The 24,710-nt window shown below is 40.7% G+C and overlaps 2 protein-coding genes across 4 annotated transcripts in view; both read right to left on the reverse strand.

Annotated features, from left to right (window-relative positions):
- Positions 1-8,749: 8,749 nt before the first annotated feature.
- Positions 8,750-12,351, reverse strand: LOC128627066 (uncharacterized). Of its 3 annotated transcripts, none has more exons than XR_008391150.1 (2): positions 11,963-12,351; positions 8,750-8,804 (listed from the first exon to the last, which is right to left on the reverse strand). XR_008391150.1 is itself a non-coding variant. In XM_053663180.1 (2 exons), exon 2 carries the CDS (start codon positions 11,368-11,370, stop codon positions 10,708-10,710), a length of 663 nt encoding a protein of 220 aa, XP_053519155.1. In that variant the 5' UTR covers positions 11,371-11,540; positions 11,963-12,351; the 3' UTR covers positions 10,702-10,707. The 3 variants fall into 3 exon arrangements, 1 of the variants encoding a protein (XP_053519155.1); XR_008391149.1 differs by lacking the exon at positions 8,750-8,804 and adding an exon at positions 8,953-9,217; XM_053663180.1 differs by lacking the exon at positions 8,750-8,804 and adding an exon at positions 10,702-11,540.
- A 4,035-nt stretch (positions 12,352-16,386) lies between these two features.
- Positions 16,387-24,710, reverse strand: part of ATG3 (autophagy related 3) — a 29,525-nt gene continuing 21,201 nt past the window's right edge. The window contains exons 8-12 of the mRNA XM_037144294.2: positions 22,089-22,123; positions 21,691-21,846; positions 20,788-20,915; positions 18,030-18,098; positions 16,387-16,653 (exon numbers count right to left, since the gene is read on the reverse strand). Coding sequence (XP_037000189.1) covers positions 16,572-16,653; positions 18,030-18,098; positions 20,788-20,915; positions 21,691-21,846; positions 22,089-22,123 — 470 coding nt within the window. The 3' untranslated portion in view covers positions 16,387-16,571. The remainder of the gene's footprint in view (positions 16,654-18,029; positions 18,099-20,787; positions 20,916-21,690; positions 21,847-22,088; positions 22,124-24,710) is intronic.

Consider the following 24,710-nt stretch of genomic DNA (forward strand, 5'->3'; position numbering starts at 1 on the left):
TCCCAGTGCTCAGGCTGCCTCATCCTTATAGATCGAATCAACAAAAACAGTTCTGCCAGGTACTAGGGGAGAGGCTCACTATTCAGCAGCCTACTTATGGTAAAACCCCAGTTTCTTTTTCCTTTCCAATTTGTTGGGAGCGATACTTTTGTAAAGTCCATGAAAATGAATTACTGGAATTATGATCAATTGCTTGAATGTTGCGGCAATGTCAGACTGCCGTAAAATTTTCTACAAGCTTACTTTCAATTTCTGTACCGACATTGTGATAAACGCAAAATAAACAGCAAGACCCCTGAGCAGCACTACCAGGAACAGATCCCAGAACAGATACTATTCCGGGTGCTGTCACCGTATTCTGTGTGACCATTCTCAGCCTTTTAACTTCTCTGGGCTCACATTCTGGTTTGTAAAATAAGGGAATTAAATAGGCCCTAAAACTTTAGATTATGTGGTGCTTAAATGTCAATTGCCCCTGAAAGGGCCTTGGCTAAATTATCATTCTGCCCGTACTCACTGCCTTGCCTAAGCGAAAACAGTTTTCTTCTCCTAATAAATTTTTTTTGCCATTTTTAGTATTTTGAGGTGTGTTGCTATGTTCTAAGGCTAGTGAGGGAAAAAAGCAGGCCTTCAGGAAGCCAGACTTTCTACAAAACTATTCTGAGTTAATCTCTAATTATCTCTAATCACAGCACATAAAAACCACAGGAAATCGACAACAAAACATTAACTCTAAGCCACAGACCCGGTTTACATAACAGGATCCATGACTCACCAGCTCATAATCCCAGGCTACCACACTTGATGCAGATTTGAGTGTGTGCCTGGTTTTAGGTGATCAATGGCATTTGTCATGTCCTGTTCATTTCATATGCCCTGGTGCCAAACCTAATGCCAGCCATACAGTAAATGCCCAAGATCCCTTTCTCAAAGAAATGAATGAACGAAAAGGACATTTCTTCAAAGCCTTCTGCCCCCGTCTGACACTAAGTTTTTCTTTAGTCACTGTCCCCCTAGCACTTACTCTGTGAAAAAACGACCTGTTTCCTGTCATTTGCTACAGGAATCATGACGTACATCTCTAGAAAATACCTGTTTGCCCTGAACTGTGCACAACCCCACCCCCCCACCGCCTATCCCACCACAAATTCATATGTTAAAGTCCTACCCCCAGTGTGATTGTATTTGGAGATAGGACCTATTAGGAGCTAATAAACGTTAAGTGAAGTCATCAGGGTGAGGTTTCAATCCAATAGGTCTGATACGGGAAACTTTGAAAAACCTCTGTTTAACCTTTATTTGCCCAGGCCCCAGGCGCCCTAGGGAGAATGATGGGGCCGTCTGGGAGGGCGGGTGGCCGGATAGTGAGGACTGGAACTGGCACCCCCGCTGATAGAACAATTATCACATTCTGCTTCTGTATCCCACGTTTGTCACATAGACAGGAAGACCCCTAAGCTATATAACCCCCCAAGAATCCTTTGTTCGGGGCTCAGAATTTGGATACTGACTCCTCAGGGCCTGTGCACGTTAAGAAATAAACCTCGTACTCCAGAATCCCTCGGTGTCTGGTCGCTTCATTTTCCTGCAACAGGTCCACTGTCCTTACAGGCAAAGGAGGAGGTTTCTCTTTCTTTCACTCTCCTCATCCACCACAGAGGAAAGGCCACTGGGGGACAAAGTGAGAGGGCAGCGGTCTGCATGCCAAGGGGAGAGCCGTCACTCGATCATGGACTCTGAGACACTAAATTCCTCTTATTTAAGTCACCCAGTCTGTGTTGTTAGGGCAACACAAGCAGGCGAATCCGACGCTCTCGCCTCGTTTCTCTCATGCACACCTCAGAAAAAACCGACTGAGGGTCCTGCAAGTAGAAAGTCTGCGACTGCTAAGGGATCAGCGGATTGTACTTCAGGCCTTTATATTTCATACCTCAGACCCCCGTGATCATCTTTAACAGCCATAGCCCACCTCTTAGGGACAAAGCTCTTTTCACATACCGTGAAGCCACCACCCATACTACTTTAACGGTTTTGAACAGGGCTGTAGTCACAGACTCTGAAAACTGGGGAGAGCTCCATAGCAGCACCAGCGACGGAAACTTCCTGAGACGCTGGAAATGCCCACAATATGCATTATCCCATAAGGTAGCTAATAGCCTAAAGCAGACTATTAGCCTTGGAAATTTACTGAGGAACTGAATTTTAATTTGCTTAATTCATTTAAATTTAAATAGTCACGTGCAGCTAGTGGCTACCATAAGGTAACCATAGCTCTATAGCTTCTGGGCTACTAAAAATGCACAATGCCCTTACACTCAAAACCTTGCAAACCAGGGTTGGCGGGGGCAGTCAGATAATAGCAATTAACAGAAATATGTACTCAGGGTCAGGTGACCTACATTAAAAACAAATACCTATGCAAGAATGGATTTTTTTCAGTGTACAGTTGATGTGTGGCTGGTAATTAATTAAAAGTACACAGTGCAGATAAAGATCCTAATTTTGTATAATCTCAAAAACAGCCAACACTCACTAGGTTTTCAATATAAATACCCAGTCCAGCCACTCCGGCTAATGAAAGATGGCTCTACACTCCTTTCATATCCACCCGACTCCTGGGTGGTGGGGGAGACGGAAGTGGGACTACAAAATCCACGACTTTCAGTGTTTAGCAGATCTGAATTCAAATTCCAGTTCCTCCCATTTTAATCAGAATTGTTCAGGCTTTCATAGAATAACAAATAACTTCCAAATCTCAGTGGTTTAACAAGAGTTTATTCCTTCCTTTTCCGGCTTGAAGTCGGGAATCAGGGCGACAGTCCTGCAGCAGCGACCCAGCCTTCGGGCCTTCCCTGTGCGCAGTCCCTGCGACGCGTCTTGGGAGGAGGGGAGAGAGCGCTCGAGGCCGGTGCAGGGTCTTTTCACTGCTTCATCTCACACCTCACTGGCCGGAACTATCGCGTGGCTTCACCTAGCTGTCAGGGAGATGGGAAGCAAATTTCCACGTCCAAGAAGAAAAGTCATCACACGAAATGTCAATGAACACAAAGCATCATCGCTGCCATGCTCTCTAACTTTGCGCACGTGACAATGACCGTTTTTTTCAGTTTTCCCATTTGGAACAATGGGAGGGGATTGAGGGACTGGGTGCTAAAGTGAAGAGATTGAGAAATACGAAATGGCAGTTGCAGAATAATTACAGCGTGTAAAGTTCAGCACAGGGAATGTGGTCAATAACGTTGTAATAATGAAGATGGTGTCAGGCGGGGTCTGGATTTATCAGGGGGACCATTTCAAAGCAATATAATTGTCTAACCACTATGCTGAAATCTAAAACTAATGTCATGTTAAATGTCAATGGTAATCTAAAAATTAAAACAATTTTAATTTAAAAATGGAGGTAATTTTATCCACCTAAAAGGGTTTCTTAAGGAATAAAAATGAACCTTCATGTGTAAAGGTCATTATTCAATGCTTTGCACATAATGGGGGCTCGGTGATGATGGATGTTTTTTCTTCCCTAGAAAAAGGATGCCCAGCAAACCGGCCATAAAACAGCAGAGTCACTGAACAGCAGCAAGTCAAACCGTGTCTCGAACTCCCATCTGATAAAAATTCCTCCTGCTTTGAACTATTTTTCCTCCCACTAAGTCACCAGCAAACCCTTCCCTTTACCCACAACACCCTGATACTCAAAATTGTGTCATTTCTATGAGCAGGTACAGGTAATTAACACTAAGTATCCCAACCATTAGCTCTAATAATTAGTAACTATATAAACGTTTATGTAAAATTATAATAAAATCAGAGTTCTAAAGTATCAAACTCACTGACAAAAGGTGCTATTTTCCCTCTTTTCTATATATATCACATAGTCTGAAGTGAATGGCATATTTAGGTACTTGCAGTTGTTAATAAAGACAGATAGGAAATTTGTTTTTTCTAGCTAGAATTTAATCAGTTTTGTAGATCTTTTTTAAAGAACTAACTTTTGGCCTTGCTAACTTTCCCTGGTGTTTGCTTGCTTTATTTCATGTATTTCTGGGGTTTTTTCCTTTCTTTCTCCTACTTTGGGTTTACTTTGCTCTTTTTCTTTTACTCAAGTACATTTTTCCCTCCCCCCCCCCCCCCCCCCCTCCCATTCCCCCCACCCCCAGTCCTCAACTCTGAGTCTTTCATACTTGTTCCTCAAAACTTTGCTCTTTTTCTTTTGCTAGTTTTTGAGCCGTACCCTTGAACCATTAATTTTTACCTCTATTCTTTTTTCAAATAAGCATTTAAAACTATAAATTTCCCTCTAAGCACTGGTGTAGTTGCATCCACAAATTTTGTTGTAATAAGGAACATCATCAACCACTGAACCTCATGGATTTTATAGAATAGTATATTGGCAACTGCAGAATATGTCTTCCTTTCATAACAAGTCTCAATCAATTTAAGATGACTAAAATCATACACAGTACTTTGACTACAATTGAATTAGAAGTCAATAAAATATTTAGAATACTCCCTAAGTTAGAAATTAAACAACAGAGTTCTCTGTGGCTTATAGGTCAAAAAAGAAAAAATGAAATTAAAAACTATTTTGAATAGAATAATGAAATATAACAACAAAATTTGTGGATGCAACTACACCAGTGCTTAGAGGGAAATTTATAGTTTTAAATGCTTATTTGAAAAAAGAATAGAGGTAAAAATTAATGGTTCAAGGGTACGGCTCAAAAACTAGCAAAAGAAAAAGAGCAAAGTAAACCCAAAGTAGGAGAAAGAAAGAAAAAAACCCCAGAAATACATGAAATAAAGCAAGCAAACACCAGGGGAAGTTAGCAAGGCCAAAAGTTAGTTCTTTAAAAAAGATATACAAAATTGATTAAATTCTAGCTAGAAAAAACAAATTTCCAATACAAGAAATAGATAAGAAGTTATTCCCGAGGAACTCATACACATTCAAAAGGTAATAAAGAAAATATAACGAATAACTTTATACAAACCAATTTGTCATCTTAGATGAACAAATTCTTTAAAAATATAACAGACACAAAATGCAACAAAAATTTGAATGGGCCTATATATTAAAGAAATTATATCTGTTATCAAAATCTTTCTAGAAAGAAGGCCACAGATCCCAATGGTTGCACTAGTAGATACTATCTATCATATAAGGAATATATCATATATTTAAGGAAACAAAAACAAGGCCAAGCTTAACATGAATCATTTCAGAACATAGCAAAGAAGTTTTCCAACTAGCTTCATGAGGTCCGTGTGGCAAGAATATCAAAACCAGAAAAAAAAATTATGAAACAGAGAAAAGAGAGAGAAAAAAGAGCGAGGTCAAACCCACCCCTGTTGGCAACACGCTGTGACAGACTGGGGAGTGAAGCAACGGACGGAAGCGGCGCTTCCCACGCTTCTCTGCCCTCGCTGGCCTGGTCGCCGGGCTCCGCCAGGCTCCTGCAGCTCCTCGGTGGTGCTCTGCAGCTCCCCAGAGCTATCTTTATCAGTATGTAGTTGTTTGGTTTTTGCTGTTTTTTTTGTGGGGAAGACAAGCATTGGCTCCTCCTGCTCTGCCATCCTACTGACGTGCGGTCTTCATATACTTTGGGAATATACTTAGGGGGTAGGGCTCTCCTCACAACGGAACACAAATTCCTCTCAAGTGCACGTGAAACACATTCCCCCATGGTGCGATCTCACGTTAGGTCACAAAACAAGTCGACAAATTTAAGTAGATCGAGACCATTCCAAGTGTCTTTTACAACCAGATGGAAGGAAACTAGATTATTAACAGCCACAAACATGGAAAATCCATAAATGCATGGGAACTGAATAACACACTCTTGAAATTTTGGGTCACAGAAGAAATCAGAATAAAATGTAAAAACTACCTTGAGACAAACAGAAATGAAAACACAGCATAACAAAACCTACAAGATACAGAAGAAGCAGTAATAAAAGTTTAGGTAAGAGATGCTTAGATTTTGTCACCAAAAAAAAAGGGGGCATTTTAAAAATGAGAGGTGAGGATATGTGAACTTGATTGTACAAATCCTTTCACAATGTCTTCACCTATGAAATCATCATGCGGTACACTTTAAATGCATTATAATTTTATTAATAAAGCAATAAATTAGTCCATTCTCTCATTTTACAAAAGTCAGTGTGAAGGACAGAAACTATGTTAGAAGACTGAAACTTCTAATAATCACAAGAAACACGGACTGGGTAAACGGGATGCATCACTGTCCTTCAACAAATAGAGGAATGAGAATCCCAAGTATTATATAAAGGAGGTTTCCCAGGATCATCTGTTTTCTTTCTCCATTGAAATAAATGTTAGCGGGAGAAAGTAGTTGTAATTTTTGGTAACTGACATCTCCAGCGTGCCGAAGTACTCAAATCTCGTGCTACTCCACTGCCCTCTGCTGGATGTATGTGATAATTGCGACCTCAAAGCTAGTTCAAAGTGGTCGCACAATATAACCACCGTCTTCTACGTTTTAGTAGCAGCAGCGTAAAAAGGTCAAGCTCTGTGCTGAGTGCTCTTTGTGCAATCCTCCTTACAACTCTAGGGCTAGGAAATGCTTTCCTCGATTTGCAGGTGAGGAACCTACCTGGGAATTAAACATTGGCTCTAGAGCCGGCTCTTAGCTATTTCCGGTTAGCTTTCATGTTATCAGCTGTACTGGAGAAAAATCTGGAATGTTATTACCATTTGAGACCCACCGATGCACCCTGTATGGTATCACAAAAATGATTTTTATTCTGAAAAGCCCAAAATATCCTCTAATTTTTCCCCCTTGAAAATTCCCGAAATTTATCAGAAAGATGTTTACTCTTACACCAAGAGCAGGAGAGTTTCTTAGTGTTTCTCAAAGTGTGATAGATGAAATCTCCTACGTCAGAATCACGTGAGTTGCTGGTTCAGTACACAGAATCCCAGGCATCAGGATGGATCACGAAGGACAGGACTTGTTACGGAGAGAGAGAGCGTGTTAGTGGGGTCAGGGTGGACAGAATGAGGAATTACAGCTGGCTCCTAAGGTCTGGGGCTCAACTGGGCTGGCAGTAGTGCCATTGACTGGGATAGGGATTGGAGTAATGTGTTTTTATTGTTAGTTTAGTTGTGGTAGTTGCTAGGTGGCTGTAGTCATAAATTGGGAGTTTTGGTTTAGATATGTTATTTTTGTGATGTCAAATAGATAACTGTTGTATTCAAGTTGCGAGCGAAAGGAATCCCCGAACACTGAGAGCGGTTTGATGGTAAATTTATTGGCCAAGTTTTACCTGCGCAGGGGCGAACTTCCCAAACGAGACCGTAGTCTCGCGGCTACGCAGAGCCGCCAAAGTGGAAGTCGCGCCTGGCTTACAGACTACTGGGTTTTTATAGGGGCAGGCAAGCAAGCAAGCAGGGGATACAGAAGCAGACGTGGCGGTTAGCTATTGGCTCAATCAAACTAGGGCAAAAGTTCCTGATTGGACTGCTGTTGGCGAGCAGCTGGTGTTGGCGCCCTAAAAATTTCCTAGCCTTATAGCTATTTGGACAGGCCTTTACATTCCCTCCTTCTCTTTCTTATTAGTCAAACCCTTGACTCATGCTCCTCTTGAGGGAGGATTGTATAGGGCTGAGACAACACCATAAGTTTTACTGTTTCTACTCTATCTTTAATAAAGGCTATGAGCTTGTTTAGAAGTATTGGGCCTATCGTCAGGGCTAATAGGAGGAGGATCAAGGGTCCGGCTAGAGCCGATATCAACGTAGTTAGCCAAGGGGAAGTCTTAGATAGGGAAGAATACCAGGAGGATGACTCATCCTCTTGTTCTCTATTTTTAAGTCGTCTAGTGAGTACTTTTATATTTTCTCTAATTATTCCTGAGTGGTTGGCATAGAAACAACAATCTTCTCTAAGAGCTGCACATATTCTTCTTTGTTGCAGGAATACTAGATCTAACCCTCTTCGATTTTGGAGTACTACTTCTGCTAGGGAGTCTACTTGGCGCTCTAAATATTCTACTTGCTCTTGGAGTAAGGAGACGTCTTTGGAGAAAGTCTGTGACAAGGCCCTGAGACTGTTTTCCCCATGGATCAATGCCCCTGCTCCTACAGCAGCCGACCCTACGACACCGATAGTGGCGACGATGGGAATTAGCAATGGGACTCGCTTGGCTCGAATGGGGGCATGTATCAGAAAATCAGGGTTTCCCCCATATAAGTACACTTGGGGAATGATGTAAGCACTAACACATAGCTCAGGGTTAGTTGGTACTAGACACTTGAAGATACCTTGAGTGCAGACAAACCATAGTCCTTCTGGAGCTAATGTAATAGTCAAATTCCTAGGGTCTCTCGGCAAATGCTCTTGGTTAAGGCAATAGTCACTATAGTTTGAGGCTGCAAGGGTATAGTTCGCTAGCAGATAACAGGTGCCTCGTCCATGGAATTCTGCTAATGTAAGGGTACTTTCAAATGTACACTGTTTGAAGTCTTTCATCTGGTCCTGGTCCGGGTTCTCGGGAAGGGGTTTTGTCTCAGGCACCCCCCACCTACTTTATAATTATATAAAGGAAAAGGGACGCAGATCTCATCTTCTTGTAACTGCTTCGAGCTGAAAATGGACGCTGTCCTACGTACTCCGGGGTCAGGGGTGCCCTGAAAGGGGAGGGGAGTGCAGCACAGAGGGAGTCCTTCCTGCAAGGGGAAAGACCTTACAGGGTCCTGGTCAGTTGGCTGTCACCTGACGTCGTAGGCTTGGTGTCCAAAGGCTGGCATTACTGAACTGTTGGCATTCCGGTCAGGTCATATTCTGGAGGTGACAGATTAGGCAAGAAATTGGAAGCACAATTAAATCATAACCATTAATTGACAAAGGCAGATACTCCAGTAAAGAATGGCTTATTCAGTGGAAGGTGTACGAGGCATGCTACACCTATCTAAAAACTTTTGTGCTTTACTATACTTCACTCAGGCTGAGGGGAATACATTAAGATTTCCCTCCTTTCAGATTTCTGAGCCCTTTCTGTCCAAGCCATCAAGACAGAAAAGGGAAAATCAGTTTCAAGTGAATCCCACAGACCGCCCCAGCCCTTCACCAACCCAACTACATAGTTCAGCCAAACCGTTGAGTCTTAGGGGGGTGATGATGAAGATGGGCTCCTTAAGTGAGGCCTATATTGCAACCAATCACTCACAGGCATAGGCAGGTCATAGGCATACACTCTATGAAAACAGAGAACACACAGGTTAATTCACACAACAATTCCCAAACCAGTCTCTGCGCTGTGAGACTGTCTTTTGGGGAAAACATTCCATTGCAAGATCCTTTGCACCTGTAAATTGTGCATCTAATATCATAAACCTGGTTTCAACTTTCAAATGAAAACAAACTTTCAAGACAATTAGCTGCGCCATTCTGATGTCCAATACTGAGCATTGTGATTTTCCTTGAATTATAATTTTTCTCCCTAAGATCACCCTCACTGTTATTTACAGGGACTACTTGGGTCCCGCTTTTGATTTTGACTGTTCGTTTGCATAAACACACCAAGAGCAGCCTGGATCATTGATGATCCCTAAGTCTACTTTGCTGGAACTGACACAGGGAACCTTCAGATTGACTTCTCACTCCGCCCCCTCAGGGCACAAACGCAGAGCCACACACCTGCCATCTGGCTTTGCCTGTACCAGTTGTTTCGCTCAAGTCCTTGAGCCTCCATTGTGCCTACAGGTTCCTTTTTAGCCATCTTTCAGGAAAGCAACCTTCGTTCCTTCCCTAGAAATATTGGCACGAACCGCACAACCAACTAAAGTACTAGGCTTTTCTTGTGGGCTTTTACTAGCTTCACAGGTCAATCCCAGTTCCTCTGAGCTTTCTGGTAACGACCAGAACACATACATGCCTCCTTCAGGCGTGATGTTCCAGTCAAAGTCCTGGTTAACAAAATCACTATTAAAGACTGGTCTTATTGGTTTTATGCAAAGAAACCTTGTCATCACTTACTCCTTTAGAATGCCAATTCTGGAGAGATCAGGTAGGGAGAAAAATATAAAGCATAATGGAAAATCTTTTTTTCTTTCTGATATCCACTAAGATTGCATCTCTATGCTTTATACCTTCTATTATTAACTTCACATAATTTTTTTTTAAAATTTTTGCAAATTTTTATAACTTTTTATACACTCTCTTTTATCTTCACAGCTTCTCACAGCCCTTCAGCAACATTCAAAAAACTTCTTCATTTTCATATCTTATACTTTCTTTTGTTCACTTTTTTTTACAAAGTATGAAGTTTCAACCTTTCTTGGAATCTTCAATTTCTTTTTCAGAGTAGATACAGAGCAAAATCTGAAACACAGTGTTCTGAAACAATACAGGTAGAGATATTCTCTCGCACCAATGCTTCCACTGGTGCCTCACAGAGACATGCTCCTTCAGGCCCGGTCTCATGGCAGAGACATGCCCTTTGCCTCAGGCTGAAGCACTCGTCAGCCCCAAATGACCCTTCCTGGGTCCCAGGTGGCAAAAGCATTCTCCCCAACCGGTTACAGTGACCTTCCTTAGGTCTTCAATACAGGTTTCTAATCAGAAACAGAACCGCACATGGGAAATTTGCTTTTTCCCATGAAACCAGAAAACAAGTAGTTGAAGTTTCCTTTACTCTAGGTTTAAAACTTTTATATCCTCTGTACATATTTCTGCTTATTTAGATTTAACTATCACTTTCTTCTGAAGTGAACAAAGTTTGTAAAATTTGCTGGCAATCATCCCATGTCGGCTGGTGGGTTCTAAATATGGTCTCTAACAGGGAAATTAATCCCTGGGGCTTTTCAGAAAACGGGGGATTTTGCAGTTTCCAATTGTATAGATCACTGGTTGAGAAAGGGACATATATTAGCCGCGGTGGTGCATGTAATGGGGCGTCTGGAGCCGGCGGCACCTCCCTGAGAGGCAAAATGGCGGCGCCACCTGGTTTTGGCGCGACCGTTTCCAGCAAAATGGCGGCGCCATCCTGTCTTGGCGCCAAACTTTCACCCCCATACTGAGTACCGCCGCGGGTATGGGGAGGGCTCTGGACTCTCTCCCTTTCCCCGCTCGCGGAGTCGGGCAGGGGTTGGCGATATGGGGGAGGAGCGGAAGGGGCCAACAGCGGGTCCTCAGGTACTTCAGGCAAGACAGGGTATAGCTTCTTCCCTTCCCCGTCTGCCTGGTCCCGTTGAGGCCGGCGCCCTTTGTCTGCCTGCAGACGGGGAGCCTGCCTCGGCGCCGTTGCCACGCAGATGGCCCTTCTCCTCCTCTGCCCATTGGACTGACACCGGCGTATGTAACCGGGGCGGTCAGTAGCTATGTCTACCCACACATCTATATATACCATCTGATCTGGATGGGGGTCCCATATACTATCCGCCTGACCGCGAAAAGGAGGGGCAGATCAAAAGTCCCCTCCGTCGGCCATCCTACGTCAAAAGACGGCCATTCAATCTCACTGAAAGTTCGCAGGACTTCTGGGTCTGGCGGTGGACCCCCATAGCCCCGAGCGCGATTCTGAAAGTCAGAGAAATTGTTTAGTAAGCAGTCAAGGGCAGTGCTTGGGGTGGAGCTTCCTTGTCCCATCGCGGACGCCTTTTTCTCGCTTCTCACAGCGCCTGCGATTAGAAGGATGAGGGCTACCAATATCCCGCATAGAAACACACACCTCGCTCCTCTCCACTCAGTCCACTCACGCACAAACAGGCCGTGGCGCACTACAGTCTCTTCACTCATTCACACTTCGCTAGCGCGTTCAGTCGCGGCGCGGAACGAATACCAAAAACCAAATGCGACCTAGTCGCGGGAGCAAGAGCTCCGGTTCTCGAGAGCGTCCTCTCCTTGAGAACCCCGCGGGTGGACTACCGGCGACGTCTCGCCTACCACCTCGCGGCTCAAATGAGTCTAGACTCCCAAACCAAATTCCGCGGCAAACTTACCCGGGCTTCGTAGTCTCAGTCTCCGGAGACACTCCTTAGATCTCGCTGGGGCCTCCAAATGTTGTATTCAAGTTGCGAGCGAAAGGAATCCCCGAACACTGAGAGCGGTTTGATGGTAAATTTATTGGCCAAGTTTTACCTGCGCAGGGGCGAACTTCCCAAACGAGACCGTAGTCTCGCGGCTACGCAGAGCCGCCAAAGTGGAAGTCGCGCCTGGCTTACAGACTACTGGGTTTTTATAGGGGCAGGCAAGCAAGCAAGCAGGGGATACAGAAGCAGACGTGGCGGTTAGCTATTGGCTCAATCAAACTAGGGCAAAAGTTCCTGATTGGACTGCTGTTGGCGAGCAGCTGGTGTTGGCGCCTAAAAATTTCCTAGCCTTATTTGGACAGGCCTTTACAATAACCAAATAAAAATGGAAAAAAACAGGGGAAACGACAAAGGAAAGAACTGACACTTTTTAAAAAGATTTTATTTTTTTATATTTAGAAAGACGGGAAGGGAGGGAGAAAGGGAGAGAAACATCAATGTGTGGTTGCCACTGGGGACCTGGCCTGCAACCCAGGCATGTGCCCTGACTGGGAATACAAGTAGCAACCCTGCTACTTGGTTTGCAGGCTGGCGCTCAATCCACTGAGCCACATCAGCCAGGACTGAGACTTTCTGATTCAGAACTATGTTAAAGATCTATCCATGTTGTTTCATGTGTGTCTTGTTTCTAATTACTGTGTGATACCTTGTAACCAATGATAAATGCATCCTCCAGCATGTCCCCAGTGAAACTATAATAAATACATGTACTGGTCTGTGCCCCTAGTTCTTGACACGAGGCTCCTAAAACCCTTTGTAAATTACTAAGTGATAAGAGCAGGAGTATTTCTTGTTCTCCCAAAGCAGCTTGGTGGGCTCTTGGATAGGGGCTGGCGATTAGAAAATCAAGCCAACTACTGTGGAAAACAGTATGGAATTTTCTCAGAAGACTAAAAATGGACCTGCCTTTTGACCCAGCAATTGCACTGCTAGGATTATATCCTAAGAACCCTAAAACACCAATCCAAAAGAACCTACGCACCCCAATGTTCATAGCAGCACAATTTCCAATAGCCAACAGCTGGAAGCAACCTAGGTGCCCGTCAGTAAATGAAGGGATCAAAAAATTATGGTACATTTACACAATGGAATTCTATGCAGCAGAAAGAAAGGAGCTTCTACCCTTTGCAACAGCATGAATACAACTGGAAACCACTGTGCTGAGTGAAGTAAGTCAGGCATTGAAAGACAAATACCATCTGATCTCACCTTTAACAGGAACCTAAACAACAAAACAAACAAGCAAGCAAAATATAACCAAAGACACTGAAATACAGAACAGGGGGACAGTGACCAGAGGGGAGAGGGTTAGGGAATTTCAGGGGAAAAAGGGGAAGAATTTACAGAAACTAGTATAAAGGACACAGGGACAATAACTAAGGGGGGTGGAAATGGGAGGGAGGTAGGGAGCACTGGGGGTGGGTGGGCTGGGATGGGAGTAAAAGACAGAAAACTGTACTTGAACAATAAATAAATTAAAAAAAAAGATAATCACAAAACTTGCAAAAAAAAAAAAAGAAAAATCAAGCCATGACTAGAAGCTTTAAATTGTGTGTCCCACCCCTCATCCTCAGAAGAGGGTAGAGGGGCTAGAAACAAAGTTAATTGATCATGACTATGTGAGGAAACCTCCATAAAATCCAAATAGTAGGGGCTCAGACTTCTGGGCTGGTGAACACATCCATACCAGGAAGGTGATGCACCCCAATTCTATGCAGACACAGCTCCTATGCTCCAGACTGCCCTCCCCGACCCTGTACCCCTCCCCCCATCTCCAGACCTGTATGTATCTCTTCTTCTGGCTGTTTGTCTATATACTTCATCTTATCCTTTAATAAACTGGTGAACATGTGTTCCTGAGCTCTGTGACCTGTAAATCTGAGGAGACAGGTCATGGGAACCTCTGATCTCCAGCCAAATAAGACCGACGTTGTGGGTAACACAGGGGCCTGCTTCCTGCTGGTGATTAGCATCTGAAGTAGGGTGGGAGTGGTAATGGCTGTGAGTCTGCACCCCATCAGCAGTGCAGACTCTGTCTGCACATCTGTCTTCACATCTTTGAATACTTATCATTATTCAACTAAAAGTTTGCCAGCTAATTTGGTGTAAAGAAGCACCTTGTTAAGTAACATCTCCCTGATGCTTTTAAGTATCTTAACACGCTTAGTAGACTTCTGTGTTTCTTCTAAACATTGCTTATTCATGTCATCTTCTTTAAAAAAATCAGGATTCTGGGCTGTGGTAGTGAGCCTATGAGATGGCCCACACTGATCCTTGCCTCGTGGTATTCACACTTTTCTGTAGTTCCCTATCATACGGGGCAGGGCTGATTTTTGAAAAAATTAGTGTACAAATTCTGAGATGAAGTCATAAGATACCTTGGCTTCTGCCTTACTCTTAGATGACCTGCTCTTGGAGAAGCCCACTGTCATGTCTTGAAGACACTCAAAGAGGCTTATCAAGAGATCCACAAGGAGAAACAGCCACCAGCAGCACCAACTTGCCATCTGGCAAGTGCATAGACTTGGATGCTCCAGCTCCAGTGGAGCCTTCATCTTCCGCAGTTGTGGCCAGTATGCCGACTGCGACATCATGATGCTGTGACACAGGAGCACACAGCTGGGCCACCCCAAATTCCTCACCTATAGAAACTGAGAGACATAGGGAATGCTTATTATTGTTTTAAGCCACTACATTTTGAGGTAATTTGTTATACAGCAACAGATCAACTAATACCCTGATGTTCTTTCTTCCTGATTTATAGAATCTCTTGTATAGTCAAAAAAAATGAGACCTGTCAGTTTTAGACTTAATAAGTATCCACTCAGAACTGTTATTTGTCTATTTAATTTCACTAAAGGGTATTTTTAAAAAATAAATTCATAATTTTGGTGTAACAAAATTAATTTTTTCTGTATTATGATCCATGCTGGGTGGAGACTGTATTTAAAATGCCCTTCTATATCCTAGATGACAAAATAGTTTTCCTACGCTTTCTTCTAGAAAGTTTGTAATTCTACCCTTCACAAGAGTTTTTGGCTTACTTCTATATGCTAATCAAAGATTTACCTCATTGCAGGCATATATCACTTTTCATTGCAAGAATACGCACTCCTTTAAAGCTCTGGAAACAGAAAAAGTTATAAATACGAAGTAGTCTCCATTCTATACCTTCACAAGTAGTAAGCTTTACCTATGAATTAGCTTATGAGAGCTCATGTGCTTTTTACAGAATCCCTTCTACCAGCCTGCTATACTTAACCTAACATTTTTAGGAGAATCTATCAAATAGATTCTTGATGAGATACCACCTCACACTGGTCAGAATGGCCATCATAAACAAATTAACAAACAGCAAGTGCTGAGGAGGTTGTGGAAAAAAGAGAACCCTAGTGCACTGTTGGTGGGATTGCAGACTAGTGTAACCACTGTGGAAAACAGTACGAAATTTCCTCAAAAAATAAAAATAAAACTGTGTTTTGACCCAGCAATTCCACTGCTGGGATTATACCCTAAGAATCCTGAAACACCAATTCAAAAGAACCTGGGTGCCCCAATGTTCATAGCAGCACAATTTACAATAGCCAAGTGCTAGAAGCAACCTAAGTACCCATCAGTGAATGAGTGGATCAAAAAACTGTGGTACATTTACACAGTGGAATACTACGCAGCAGAAAGAAAGAAGGAACTCCTACTCTTTGTGACAGCATAGATGGAACTAGAAAGCATTACACTAAGGGAAATAAGCCAGGCAGTGAAAGACAAATACCATATGATCTCACCTATAAGTGGAACCCAATCAACAAAACAAACAAGCAATCAAAATATAACCAGAGACACTGAAATAAAGAACAATCTGACAGTAAGCAGAAAGGAGCAGGGAGAGGGATAACAAGGGGTGCCATCAAGGAACATGTATGAAGGACACATGGACAAAGCCAAAGGGGGTGGGTTCGACAGTGGGAGGAGGGGATGAGTCAGGCAGGGGGGACGTGGTGGGGTGAAAATGGAGACTGTACTTGAACAACAATAAAAAAGAAAATAAATAAAACATATATCATCAACTGAAAAAAATAAATATTAACTATTAGTGGATAAGAGTCTTGGGGAGAGTGTAAGACAGGAGGAACCAGAAGAGAAAGAAGGGAAGGTAAGTCCAGCATGCAGTATTCTCTACGTCTTGTTCCCACATGAGCACACATTTAAATACCTTCTTCATAAATGTGAACCAAAAATATTTTTATCAACCTTCTGTATGAGATACTTCTTCACTTAAAGAGTTGTTATGTAAAAGAAATACTGTATCACTTTTTGATAAGAAGCCAGAGAAATAATCTGTTTATACTCATTTTTATTAAACAAATAAGGCTGGTAGTGGAACTTTTTTTATTTAATGCATAAACATATAAGCCCCTTTATTAGAGAAATTGTACATATTGGTGAATATGGTCAATGGTCACGTCTATGGATTAATTCTTTACAAATCAGAACCAGTAATTAGGATAGATTGCGCTCTTCATTACATTGTGAAGTGTCTTGTGTAGTCATACTCTATTGTTGGAATGACAGCTTGTACAAATTTCAAGAAAATCAGAAGATACCTAAAGGGCTCTGGCTAAGGAAAACAGATTGGGAAATAGCTCTATGGTTTAAGCTGGCACTGTAATTATCTATTTTATTAAGCAATAATTTCTCAGAAAAAACACAAGATAAAATCTTAAATCAAGTTGTGTTTTAAAATTTCACTCATGAAAGTTTGTGTCTATTCCACATGAGGAGCTCTCTGATTTTCCATTCCCATTTAATACTTGAATGTAAAAATTCTTCACGAGTAAGAGTTCACACAAGCCCAATTATTTTGATGTAAAAATAAAGACAAGGTGTCTCTGTTTAAATGACTAGATAATGGTTCTTTTACTGCCTATAAATTTGCTTATGTAAGAGAGCCTTAAATTACATAGTGTCTTCAACGTTGCTACCTAACCTCTAACACAGAGACGAGTGCTCATATTATGCGCACTAACAGTTCAGGAATAAATCTGGTTGGGATCAAAAACTCTTGGTTTGTTTCACTATCAAATCAGGTCAATGCACCTCTGAGGGATGCACTTTATTTGCAATGTTTAGCTTATCTGTAATTCCAAGATGGGAAGGAACCCTTAGTCTACATCTAACACTGAGGGGAACATTTAATAGCAATCTAGCACCAAACTGATTCAAGCTATTTTGCAACTAAAGCACTGACTTTGGCTAATTTTGGTGAATCCAGGCTATGGATACGTGCATTTCAGGATTCATCAGTTTAACTTATTCATCTTGATAACCCCAGAGAACTGAGTTAACCCCAAAAGACAAACATAAGATATAGGAAGGGTACTCCTCCTATGGAAAAATGAAATAAAAATGAAAACTGGGGGAAAAATGAAAATACTGTATTTTAAGAATATCTAAAATATGTTTCATGTGCTTTCCCTTTTAACCTATTTAAGTTGAATTCTTTGCTTCAGGGAGACTTAGGCTGCCACAACTCTACTTTTACCTGAAGGGAAAGCACATTTTTGGTAACATGTTAAACTGGAAATATACTTAGTGAAAAAGACACTGTGTTATCCTCTAAATTAAGATTACTCATCTTTCACCAATAAATTAAGCCCACTAGATTTCTTTTTCATCAAGAGCAATGGTTTTATATTCACATACTCTTGGCCATTGTCTCTGATGAACAAAAGCGTTCGGCAAACTTGTTTCAGTTCCTGTAAAAAGGCAGCCCTAATGCACACAGGGACTGTGCTAACCAACTGAACAAAACAGAACAATCACGATGTATTCCAAATAATTAGAGAGTCCTACTAAGACTTCCTGATATGAGAGGCTAAAACAAATTATAGGTACTGTGCCATTAAGATTACACTAACCCTCCCTCCACCTCCAAAAGGGGCAGCCAATTTGCTGCTAAGCACATAACAAGTAAGGATACATATGAACACCAAGTTCTCCCCCTCCTTCTGCAACAGTCTCAATGATTTTCTTCATCACCTCAGCATGCCTAAAAGCAAAAGTACAAATCTTATTAATACAGATCAATTACAGAACACAAAATAAGAGATATCTTTATAAAGAAATCTACCTTATTTGTCAGTAAATTAGTTTTAATAGATAATAGTTGCATTGTTAGATATTTTCTCTACTTCCCAATAAGTCAGATTGCTGAGTCATGCAGACAGATCTCTTGGAGGAGGGGATAATTTTAAAAAGCTTCAGTGGTTACAAACACACACAATGGCACCAGTTAGCTTTACTCTAATGGAAGTGGAAAGACAGGGGTGGAAAGTGGGGCCTAAGGGAGGGCAGGGGTGAGAAACCCAGAGAAAGGGAAATCACGCCAGGGCAGAATTGCAGAGCAAGGGCCTGTCTGCTAAAACACAAAAAAGAATCAGACCAGGCAAATTCCAAAAAGCTATATGGTGACAGTTAAGAAAAAAAAGAAAAGGAAAGGAAAATATTTATAATGCTGTTGTTTTGACTGCTTAAATATTTAGGTGAGAATAAGCCAAACAATTAATGAAAAGCTGATTCATCAGTCAAGAAGTTTGTATTTTTTATTTGTCTTCATCTGTACTATAAAATGTATCTGATTCTATCATAAATACTTTTGGATTTACATAAAGAATGATATTTATCTGAAGTTTTTGTCCTATCCACAATTTTTTTCATAGTCAACTGGTGTTTCTCCTGTGCTATACATAAGAGTGCTATCAAAATAACTGTCTCGGTGCCCCAGCCGGTACAGCTCAGTGGATTGAGCATGGGCCTGTGAACCAAAAGATCACGGTTCGATTCCCAGTCAGAGCACATGTCTAGGTTGCAGGCCAATTCCCAGCAGGGGCCAGTTCCCAGCAGGGGATGCATGAGAGGCAACCATACATTGGTATTTCTCTCCCTCTCTCCTTCCCTTCCCCTCTAAAGATAAATAAAAAATTTTAAAAATTGTCTGGGCACATAAACTGAGACAAGGGCAACGTACAAAAGTAATGAATGATCTTTCATATACACCCTGGCATAAAAAATGCTGCTTCAATTTTTATGAATAAAACCCTCACGACAGAGGCACTCAAAGAAGACTCAAGTGTAAACACATTAACCCTGGGGCTATGAAGGCATAATCTGAGGTGACCCATGGCAAGGCCTAAACTGTTCCTGAAGCCCTGTTTTACTGGCCCCCAGCTTTTTACTTTTGCCACACTTACATTGTAATCCATAATACCGTCATTTATTAAAATGTTTAACATTAATTTCCAATTAAACTGCTTACTTCTTTTGCCAACTGAGTAAAATTTAGACCTCAGAAAGATACACATCTCAGTTTAATAAGCACCATCCTAAAGCCTTAAGCTGAAAGAGGAATCAACTAAATAAAACTCAAAAATGAAAACCTTTTAGGTAATTCAAAACTAAAACTAATGACCCTTAAATTACTTTTCACAGCCATATTAACACTTCTTGACATCAACTAGAAAAATGAACTAGACTTTCTATGGGATAAAGTTTGAGAATAAAGAGGTTGTAAAAAATGGGAACAAAACATTAAACAATTTTTGAAAACTAGAATGTTGCATCAAATTAGTCAATGGAACGAATACCAGAGTTTTTAATCTGAAAAAATATTTTACAAGAATTTCTCAATGATTCTGTGGAAGTTGCCAATTTGAAACAATTAATAAAGAAAATTAGCATGTAACACTTTTTATTCTATTTAGGGAAACTTCTAAACAAATCACATGCATAGGTTCAGCTTCACTTATTTGGCCCTGTGAAAACACACTGATACCAATTATAAAATGTACTTAATTTGGTAGGGCTGACACCTTCTTAACTGAAGAACAGTGTGGTGATTATGGGGGTGGGCGGGTGACAGGGGTGGGTGGAGGTGGAAGAGTACGGGGGCAGGATAAATGGTAATGGAAAACATACAATAAAAAAAGAAAAAAATTAATTTTAAAAAAAGAGTAAAGAAGAACAGAAACTCTACATATACAGTTTCCTTCACTAACCAATAAAAGGAGATAAATAGGTCACCTAAAAACACAAATTTAACTGTTTACTCCGTATTCACAAAAAGATACACCACAGTTCAGCAAACCATGTCTAAATGAGTATTTTTTAATATAAAAATGATCATACAACTATTCTTGGAGCTAAAAACAGGAGTAAAATCGCAAAGATCTAAACCATAACTGAATATATACAAAGAACAAAAAAACATTTTTTTTGATCCTCACCTGACTGAGGACATTTTTTCTTTGCTTTTAGAGACACAGGAAGGGGGAGAGAGAAACATCGACGTGAAGGAGAGGCATCGGTGGGTTGCCTCCCATTGGTGCCCCAACTGGGAGGCAACCTGCAACCCAGGTCTGGGCCCTGGTCGGGAATTGAACCGGAAACCTTTCTGTGTAAGGGACGACACTCCAACCAAATGAGCCACACTGGCCAGGACCAAAAAATATTCTTAATGAATTAAATTTAAAATAAATTTGTAAAGTTTTTCCTTTTTCTTATATATTAAACTAGGTGTAAGAACATTTCTAAGGAAGACTTAAGAAACTTTATTTGCTTATTTAGTAAAGTTTTTTTGTTAGGGTACTACATTTATAAACTCCCCATGTAGTAAATCCATGAATTACACACACAAACTCACACACATACATATGTATATATATGTATATACATACACAGACCTGCATGGGTGAACTGAACACATAGGAGGTGGTGGGAGATGAGGGTGATTTTCAATGGTCACTGTTTTCTTCACATGATCTTGACTGATATCTTCATACATGTGCTCAACTGTTAAAGGCTGCCGTTGCTGAAACCATAAAAAATGCTTTGAAATTACTGTTTAAAAACTTCTAGGCCTAAACTTCAATGTTTATATTTGTCCCCACCTCACACATCACATGTAATTCAGAATTCTAGGCTACTGAGAATTATCAGATTATCTGGGGGAAAGCTTATACCAAGGAAGGAAGAGGGGAATATGTCTGTCCATCAGGCTACGTGACATCAACCACCACCTAATGTAGTACCGGCCCTACATAAAGGCAGTTCATAGTTATCCAAATATTTCATAACTATAACCCATCTTTTAGGCATATTTTGATTTTCATTTCCCATTTACAGTCATTGTAATGACAGATTAAACAAGTTAATTTTATTTTAGTTATCTTTTCATTCGATTAAGTGGATGACCTTTTTAAAAAACTTTTCTGTCCTAAGGGAAAAAAAACCCACATGTGACATGATCATTCTGTAAATGCCTAGATATCCAATATGTATATTCCCAAACAAATTTAATCACCAGGTTTAATATCCCTCACATTTTGAAGAATAAGCTCAGAGACCAAGCAATAAATATGTAACAAATTATTTAGGTTTAATCCTTAGCAGTGAAGTTGTCATATTGAATAATTCATAGTTCCTTCAAAATAAAAATCAAGTGCAATACTAACCATAAAATTGCAAAACAAAACATTTCTAAAATTTAAAAGGACACAATATATATATCTATAGACCTAATGTAGAAATTAAACTCCACAATTTAAAATATGTACATTAAAATTAAGTTTTTCTTTATTTTTTACCTCGTCATAGCCAAACAACCATAGCCGTGGCGTCTGGTAATATTTATCGTAGGTGATGTAAAGGTCGTAAGTTCTGGTTTGCAGAATAACGTCTTCACCTCCAGCATCAGTTTTAGTTTTACAGGCTTCCACCATTTTCCTTGTGTCTAGGGTAGCCTTGCAGTAAGGGAGAAAAATTTACAACCATTAAAATCAGTATGAATGTAACATTTTAGAAAATTTATTTTTCCTACCCCATGTATTTCTTTCTCAAAAGCAGATATAACTTAAAACTCAAAGTGTTATATGCTATAACCAATGCATACATGTATAAACTTGACAGATCAAGACATTAATGAAAACACTAATCCCCAAGTTTATTCACTAAAAATTAACAGAAGAAAACATAATTTACAAACCTCATCTGTTTCCAACAATCCACTCTCTTCATATTCTGTTATAAAAAGCAACAAAAGGTTAATCAAATTCAAAATCATTTCCTGAACTAAATTATGTATTATTTCAGAGTAGCAATGAAAAACTGGGTTTTGGTTTTTGTTTCTAACCAAAGATAATGAATAAATATAAGTGAGCTAATTCTACACATATTTCTAAAGCAGCAGATACTTTACCTGGCAGAGAGCCAGATCAGAGAAAGTTAGGATATATAGGATTAGTCAGGGCTACAGTCTATTATTAATACTACTGGCATAATAAAACTGTGAAGTCCTCCAAGACTCCATAGCATACACAAGGTGATTTATATAACTGCATAAAACATGCTCATTAAAGTCATCAGTCACTTCTACTGTGCTGAATCCAGTGCTCAAGTCCCAGTTTTCATCTTAATTGACCTCCCTCAGCTTTTAAGATACTGTATTTTCCAAGCTTTCCTCCCACCTCAGTAGCTTTTTCTTCACTATTACCCTGTGCTGGTTCCTCTTCATCTTGACCATTTAAAAACCAAAACCAAAACCAAAAACAACTCCACAATAATGAAGAGCTCAGTTTTGGGCCCTTGTACTCTTCCCTTTCCACACTTGCTCCCTTGATGATTTCACTAGTCTCGATAATGTTAACTGCTGACGACTCCCAAATGTATTCCCAGACTACAGACCTGGCTACCTAATTGTTTAACTTACGGCTCCAAAGACTGACTAAGGGCATCACAAATATCGCATGTCCAAAACAGAGCTCCCAACTTCCCTCCACAGCTATTCAAGTCCTAACAGTTTCCCCATTTTAGTGAGTGACATTGTTCCAGATGGGTCAAAAGCCTTGGAGTCACACTGATTATTCTCTCTCATGCCACATCCATTCCAGCAGCAAATTCTTTTGCCCCTACCCTCAAATATGTCTAAAATTCCGTTTCTCATCACTTCCAATGTTACCACTTGAGTCCAAGCTACCATCATGTTTTGCCTAGTAATCAAAATCGCCTCCTAACTGCTATCCTATCCCCCTTCACTCTATTCTCAACACTGCAGTCACTGGTTCTGTTAAAATGTTAATGTCATGCTAAGTCACTCCTCTGCTTAGAAAAGCCCTCCAATGGCTTCTCATTTCACTTGTGAGTTTAAGCCAGGGTCCTACATGATCTGCCCCCCGAGGTTACCTCTCTGACTGTATGGCTTACTACTCTCCCCTCACTGCTCCCTGAACATAGGATTCTCCTCACAGTATTTTATAAGCCACACATGCTCCTCCTCAAATATCCAGATAGCTTGTCCACTCACTTCCTACCAGGCTTTACTCAAATGGCATTTTCTCAATAAGGTTTTTCTTGACAAATCTATTTAAAAACTACAACATCCATCCCACCCCAAGGCTCCCTTTATCCTCCCTTTTCTCCCTAAAACTTATGACCATGTAATACAGTAAATGTATTGCTCCTGTACTTTTTGTTTACCATTTTATCTCCTGCTCCTAAGGCTCTGATACATATATACTGTTTTGCTCAATAAATATTTGCTGAATAATGGATGAAATTAACTTATATGAGATACCATCAGAACTTTTAAGCAAAATTCCCACACACAGAAATTATTTCTTCAACTTTACTTCAGGGTAAGTATGACAAACATACTAAAAGGCTGTCAGATATTTGAGGCGGCCCCACAGCCTACACTCTAAAAACAGTGCTTTACTCATAGGGTCCTTCCTACACCCCACCTCAGCTTGGACAACTGCATGCCATTCAGACACGGATGGAATCCCAAAGAATATTGTGCAAGAAGGTGGTTCTGACAATCATGAGTCATCCAGGTAGAAATGAAACTAAACAAGAAGATACAGAGTTCAGGAGATCTGGGTTGGAGGTTCAGACATGAAAGTCATGAGCACAGAAATGGTATCTGAGGTTGCTATGAGCAATTCTGGTTACAAGTAATTCATTTAGATTTTTTCAAAGAATGGGAGTTAACCATGGAAATAAGAACAAGACTGACTAGAATTTAGGAAAACATATATGGCTAGGTTTCACGTGACCCAAAGTGATTTAGAAAATAACACTGAGAGGCTGCTCTGTGGCTTAGGCTATGCTGTTAGCTCATCAACAAACACCACTTGCCATTACTATTCTTCAACTCTACTTGGCACCATCTTCTACTTGTGCACGCTCCAAAACATCTCTTCCTCATAATAAATTCTACGTATTTTTGGATCCAGCCACCTTACAGTCTCCAAGATTTGTAAGCCTCCAAGAGGGCAGTCGCCTGCCCTCTGTATTTTTCACATTCTCTTCCTTTTTCTAACTGCTAACACTCTCTGTTAAACTCTCAACAGAGAATCTAATGTAATTTATATACCACTTTTCCTGTTGCACAGGTTTCCATGCCAGACCTTTTTATGCTATTACAAAAACCTAAAAAGTAGTTAAAAATTGATCTGTGAGTGTAGGAAAAAGAAAAAAATGAAACCCCATGAAATAATAACATTTAATAGCTGTGCAGAAGTCAAAGAATCCCAGAACACCTACAAGAAATAGTCAACAGTCAAGGAAGGAGGAGGAAAACCCAGTGTCATAGAAAACAAGGGCGACT

This window comes from Artibeus jamaicensis, unplaced genomic scaffold (genome assembly GCF_021234435.1).
Source record: "Artibeus jamaicensis isolate MK-2021 breed Jamaican fruit bat unplaced genomic scaffold, CSHL_Jam_final contig_3126, whole genome shotgun sequence".
Lineage (NCBI taxonomy): Eukaryota > Metazoa > Chordata > Mammalia > Chiroptera > Phyllostomidae > Artibeus > Artibeus jamaicensis.

What these genes read in the sequence shown, in the direction of transcription:
- LOC128627066 (XM_053663180.1), bottom strand. Translation starts at nt 11,370, where the DNA reads ATGGTATATATAGATGTGTGGGTAGACATAGCTACTGACCGCCCCGGT.